The sequence below is a fragment of the Cebidichthys violaceus genome, unplaced genomic scaffold, assembly GCF_023349555.1.
Source record: "Cebidichthys violaceus isolate CVI_PGR_0920_01 unplaced genomic scaffold, fCebVio1.0.p SCAF_234, whole genome shotgun sequence".
In the NCBI taxonomy this organism is placed as follows: Eukaryota; Metazoa; Chordata; class Actinopteri; order Perciformes; family Stichaeidae; genus Cebidichthys; species Cebidichthys violaceus.
In genome coordinates this window covers 1-6,804 of record NW_027176411.1, presented here as the reverse complement: position 1 = coordinate 6,804, position 6,804 = coordinate 1, and the positions used below count along the sequence as shown (strand labels likewise).

The window sequence follows — 6,804 nt, the reverse complement described above, 5'->3', positions numbered from 1 at the left end:
ACAAAACAAAACAGTCAAACACAAAAAAAAAACAGTCAAAACACAAAAAAACTGTAAAAACAGTAACAGTCAAAACAGTCAAAACAATCAAAAACAGTCAAAACAGTCAAAACAGTCAAAACAGTCAAAAACAGTCAAAACAGTAAAAGTCAAACAGTAAAAGTCAAAACAGTAAAAACTGTAAAAAAAAAAAAAACACAAAAAACTGTCAAAACACTAAAAAACACAGAAAACAGTCAAAACACAAAAAACAGTAAAAGTCAAAACTGTAAAAACAGTCAAAACAGTCAAAAACAGTAAAAACACAAAAACTGTCAAAACAGTAAAAACAACCAGTAAAACAAACAACCAGTAAAAACAGTAAAAAAAAACACAGTAAAAACAGTAAAAAAAAACCAGTCAAAACAGTAGGAACGTTTGAAAAGAGACTTTTCTTGCAAAAGTTATTCCAACAATAACATACTAATAAACACAATCAACTGAAGCATAAACACTTCATAGATCATAATAGCGTATTATTATAATTCATTAATCCACCTTCAAATACCTGATATATTTCTGACAAACTGTCACTGTGAACACGTGTTTAGTACGTTTTTTAAATAGATGACAAAAAAGATGGAATATTGGATTATACAAAATGAACACAAATAAAAAGACTCAGTTAAAAACATAAATAATTAAATGTTCTATTCTTTTATTTTGGAAGCATCAACACAAACATTAAAAAACACCTGCAGGGTAGAAAACAAAACTCTATTAACAGTTGAAGCTCAGCTGATCAATAACATATTGATAATCCGTCATCACAGACGACGCAGAGAGATCAATTTAAAAGTTCTGTTTTGAAGAGTTTATGTGGTGAAACAACTTTATGAAACTAATCTGCTGCGTAGGACGAAACATTCAGGACAAGTTTGAACTCTTGATAGCTTTTGATTCTAGTTGTGTTTAGTTCAAAAGTACAGTCAGTTAAGTTTGACGCTGATACATTATTCCTATACATTAATCCTATATAGTAACCCTATACATTAATCCTATACATTAATCCTATATAGTAACCCTATACATTAATCCTATACATTAATCCTATATAGTAACCCTATACATTAATCCTATACATTAATCCTATATAGTAACCCTATACATTAATCCTATACATTAATCCTATATAGTAACCCTATACATTAATCCTATACATTAATCCTATATAGTAACCCTATACATTAATCCTATACATTAATCCTATATAGTAACCCTATACATTAATCCTATACATTAATCCTATATATTAATCCTATACATTAATCTATATAGTAACCCTATACATTAATCCTATATATTAATCCTATATAGTAACCCTATATATTAACCCTATACATTAATCCTATACATTAATCCTATATATTAATCCTATATAGTAACCCTATATAGTAACCCTATACATTAACCCTACATATGAATCCTGTACATTAATCCTACATATGAATCCTGTACATTAATCCTACATATGAATCCTATATATTAATCCTACATATGAATCCTGTACATTAATCCTACATATGAATCCTGTACATTAACCCTACATATGAATCCTGTACATTAATCCTACATATGAATCCTGTATATTAATCCTACATATGAATCCTGTACATTAATCCTACATATGAATCCTGTACATTAATCCTACATATGAATCCTGTATATTAATCCTACATATGAATCCTGTATATTAATCCTACATATGAATCCTGTACATTAATCCTACATATGAATCCTGTATATTAATCCTACACATAAATCCTGTACATTAATCCTACATATGAATCCTGTACATTAATCCTACATATGAATCCTGTACATTAATCCTACATATGAATCCTGTATATTAATCCTACATATGAATCCTGTACATTAATCCTACATATGAATCCTGTACTTTAACCCTACATATGAATCCTGTATATTAATCCTACATATGAATCCAGTACACTAACCCTACATATGAATCCTGTACTTTAACCCTACATATGAATCCTGTATATTAATCCTACATATGAATCCAGTACACTAACCCTACATATGAATCCTGTACTTTAACCCTACATATGAATCCTGTACATTAATCCTACATATGAATCCTGTACATTAATCCTATACATTAATCCTACATATGAATCCTGTACATTAATCCTACATATGAATCCTGTACATTAATCCTACATATGAATCCTGTACATTAATCCTACATATGAATCCTGTACATTAATCCTATACATTAATCCTACATATGAATCCTGTACATTAATCCTACATATGAATCCTGTACATTAATCCTATACATTAATCCTACATATGAATCCTGTACATTAATCCTACATATGAATCCTGTACTTTAATCCTACATATGAATCCTGTACATTAATCCTACATATGAATCCTGTACATTAATCCTATACATTAATCCTACATATGAATCCTGTACATTAATCCTACATATGAATCCTGTACATTAATCCTACATATGAATCCTGTACATTAATCCTACATATGAATCCTGTACATTAATCCTACATATGAATCCTGTACATTAATCCTATACATTAATCCTACATATGAATCCTGTACATTAATCCTACATATGAATCCTGTACATTAATCCTATACATTAATCCTACATATGAATCCTGTACATTAATCCTACATATGAATCCTGTACATTAATCCTACATATGAATCCTGTACATTAATCCTACATATGAATCCTGTACATTAATCCTACATATGAATCCTGTACATTAACAGTGATGTTCCTCAGCTGCATTAAAGTCTGAGAGGTTCTTTGTAAACAGTCTGCTCCGCTTCACTGACTCCATGTCACAGTAAAAACTCAAATAAAACAATTGAGTTTGTCTACAGCACCTTCTAAACAAGAAGTTTCAAGGGAAAGGAGATAAAACGGTAAAGTCGGTTTATGGAAAACCATAAAAATAACAATACAGAAGAATAAAACGAATAAAGTAAAGTAATACTACGACAAATATCGAGAAACAAAGCCGTAAAAGGAGCCGCCATAGTGAATGGAATGAACCGAATAAAGAGAGAAGGGCTGAGCAGGACAGCACATCTATAAAAATGGATTTTGAGGGAAGATTTAAAAACACAGTTTGCCAGCAGACAATAATATATAATATATAATATATAATAGATAATAGATAAGCTGCCGTGAAATGTTCATTAATGTTCAGTTACTCCGTCACACAGAGCAGACGTTTATTGTGATGCTTATGTTTCTGAACGTCACGTCTGTTTAAAGTGACTTTAATGTTTAAAGACTGAACACAACAGCTGCCTGAGCTTTCTCTCAGCATAGTCTTTACATATCTCATACTTTTGTTGAGTATTCATGCATTCGATTGTATCGGTAATGTGTTGTGCTGTACAGTGTAAGTACGTAATTAAGTAAGTCAAGTACCTGAGCGTGCCGTTTAGTGCACGACAGTGTCTATTAGTGCATGTGAGTGTGCCTTTTAGTACACGTTAGTGTCTATTAGTGCATGTGAGTGTGCATTTTAGTGTCTATTAGTGCATGTGAGCGTGCATGTTAGTGTCTATTAGTGCATGTGAGTGTGCATTTTAGTGTCTATTAGTGCATGTGAGCGTGCATGTTAGTGTCTATTAGTGCATGTGAGTGTGCATTTTAGTGTCTATTAGTGCATGTGAGCGTGCATGTTAGTGTCTATTAGTGCATGTACACACGTGAATGTACATAATGAACTTCATAAGCAGTAGGACACTTTTATTATTGTATTATTTAACTAAAGTGTTTATTTGACGTGTGTTGCTTTATTCTTTTACAATAAATCACTTTGTAACATTGTAGCTCCGGAACTGAGTTATTTAAATAAGCTTAACTACAAAAAAAGTAGCTCGACATACATATTTGTCTTTTTTTATTTTGAAGGCAAAATCACTTCAACGGATATGACATCACTGTTCTTCCCCCCCCTTACCTCGAATGTGGACTTCCGGTATGGACTTTTCTCAATTTAGCTAAAAAATGTCACGAATTAAATCAGTAAACCTCACATTTTACCACCTTGCTGCGTTTATATAGTCATGTATTATGTTGTATGTGTAGCTAATAGCTTCTACTAAATCAACAGATAGATCGTTTTACACCGTAAACGGTCACCCAGCTGACGATCATATTTTGGTAACGGACCACAGACTTTGACTTCCGGTCGGTGTTTTTTTTCCCCCAACATGTGAGAGAGATGGCGTCACGCGCTGAGGAGTTAACTCTGATCGGTCTGTGTGACGTAGAGATCGACTCTAAACGACACGCGTGCTCCTTTCTGACCAACAAAGTCGGCGGTCGTCCGGACTGGTCTCCGGGCACCTCCCGCCGGTCTCCCCGCTGCGGCCGCTGCGGAGCCCCGCTAGCGCACGTGGTGCAGGTGTACTGCCCTCTGGGGGCCTCGCGCTACCACCGAAACCTCCACGTGTTCGCGTGCACGGGAGCCGAGTGCAGCGGCAGGTCGGACTGTTGGAAGGTGCTGCGGTCTCAGTGTCCGGAGGAGGAGGAGGAGGAGGAGGAGGAGGAGACATCCAGCAGACCCGACCCGGCTCAGCAGGCTCCTCTGTCGGCCACTGACTGGTGTGACGCCGCTGATGACTGGGGGGTGATGGAGGAGGAGGAGGAGGAGGAGGAGGAGGAGGAGGGATGGGGAGGAGGTGTGAAGGACACTCGGGTTCCTGAGGAGGCAGCAGCTCCTGAGACAGAAGGTGAGCGATATGAATACTCCATATATGTTAATAACATGTACTTAAAGCTGCATGTGAGTGTATATATGTGAGTATATATATATATATATATATATATATATATATATATATATATATATATATATATATATATTTTTATATATATATATATATATATATATTTATATATATATATATTTATATATATTTATATATATATATATATATATATATATATATATATATATTTATATATATATATATATTTATATATATTTATAGTTCTTTATATTAGTAGTAAAAGTAAAAATCAAAGCTCTTTCCCATAAATCTGTTCTGATAATTAACTAAATTTGTCACAGTTTCTGTCAGGTGAACTTCGTTTCACTCATTTATTTTGTCTCCTCAGCAGCCGATGAGGTCGACGTCAGCAGCCAGCTTCAGGATCTCCGTCTGGAGGAGGAGGAGGAGGAGGAGGAGGAGGAGGAGGAGGAGGTGCCCGTCCTCCGGGCGTTCTTCATCAGCGTGGTGGACGAGTCGGATCTGTGCGGAGAGGAAGACGACGGCGACCTGCGGCACGCCCAGCGGCTGCTGAAGGAGTACGAGAGGAGGGAGGGCGTGGAGGTGGGAGAGCTGGAGGACGGAGGAGGAGGAGGGGGGGAGGAGAAGTACGAGAAGACGAGAGCCAGACACGGAGACGCCGTCTTCTCCAGGTTCATGAAGAAGATCTCGCTCTGTCCTCGGCAGATCCTGCGCTACTGTCGCGGCGGGAGGCCGCTCTTCGTCTCCGAGCCGCCGGTCGACGTGGCGACGGCGACGAGGAGGACGCCGTGCGCCTCCTGTGGAGGAACCAGGACCTTCGAGCTGCAGCTGATGCCGGCTCTGGTCAGTCTGCTGAGGAGGACGGGTGGTGGTGAGGCCGAGCTGGAGTTTGGGACGGTGCTGGTCTACACCTGCATGAACAGCTGCTGGACATCAGGATCAGGATCAGCTGTGGAGGAGTTCTGCTTTGTTCAGACGGACCCAGACCAGCAGCTCTTTAAATGAGGATGGTTTTCATCTCCGGTTCCTTTGAGGGACCAAAGCAGCTCCACAGCGGCTCAAAGTCTTCATCTCAGCTTGCGGCAGTGATGTCACCGTGTACTGGAGTACACGGTGACATCACTGTGTACTGGAGTACACGGTGACATCACTGCTGGGTGTGGTGGTTAAAGGAGCCACAGAGGAACACTGATGACGTTACATCTTAACGAGCAGATCAACACTGAAGCTGCTGCAGATGTTCAGTGTGGTGTTCAAACAGATGTTCAAAAACATGAACGGTCATTTTATAAACAGCGTTTCTCGTAGATTGTGTTTCAGAACAAAATAAAAAGATTATTTATTATGTTTGTGTGATTCAGAGCTGATTTAATCTTTAATCACATCATCTCATATGTATATATACGTATATATACATATATGTATGTATGTATGTATGTATATATATATATATATATATATATATATACACACATATATATATATACATATATATATATATATATATACATATATATATATATATATACATATTTATATATATATATACACATATACATATATATATATATATATACACACATATACGTATATATATATATATACACATATATATATACACGTATATATATATACATATATGTATATATATATATGTATATATATATATACGTATATATATATGTATATATATACATATACATATATATATATATATACGTATATATATATACATATACGTATATATATATATGTATATATACGTATATGTATATATATACATATATATATATATATATGTATATATACGTATAAGTATATATATACATATATATATATATACATATATATATATAATATATATATATACATATATATATATATACATATATATATATATATATACATATATATATATATATATATATATATACATATATATATACATATATATATACATATATATATACATATATATATACATATATATATATA

General features: G+C 35.0%; 1 protein-coding gene across 1 annotated transcript; it reads left to right on the top strand.

Moving 5' to 3' along the window:
• The first annotated feature begins 3,938 nt into the window (after positions 1 to 3,938).
• pdcd2l (programmed cell death 2-like) lies at positions 3,939 to 6,123 on the top strand. Its single transcript, XM_068719231.1, has 2 exons — positions 3,939 to 4,788; positions 5,177 to 6,123. Exons 1-2 carry the CDS (start codon positions 4,278 to 4,280, stop codon positions 5,812 to 5,814), a joined length of 1,149 nt encoding a protein of 382 aa, XP_068575332.1. The 5' UTR covers positions 3,939 to 4,277; the 3' UTR covers positions 5,815 to 6,123.
• Positions 6,124 to 6,804: the final 681 nt, after the last annotated feature.

Bases quoted from the DNA above. Each gene is read 5' to 3' on its own strand.
- pdcd2l (XM_068719231.1), top strand. From the start codon at position 4,278: ATGGCGTCACGCGCTGAGGAGTTAACTCTGATCGGTCTGTGTGACGTA. The intron at 4,789-5,176 runs GTGAGCGATATG...TTGTCTCCTCAG, and splicing joins AGCAGCTCCTGAGACAGAAG to CAGCCGATGAGGTCGACGTC.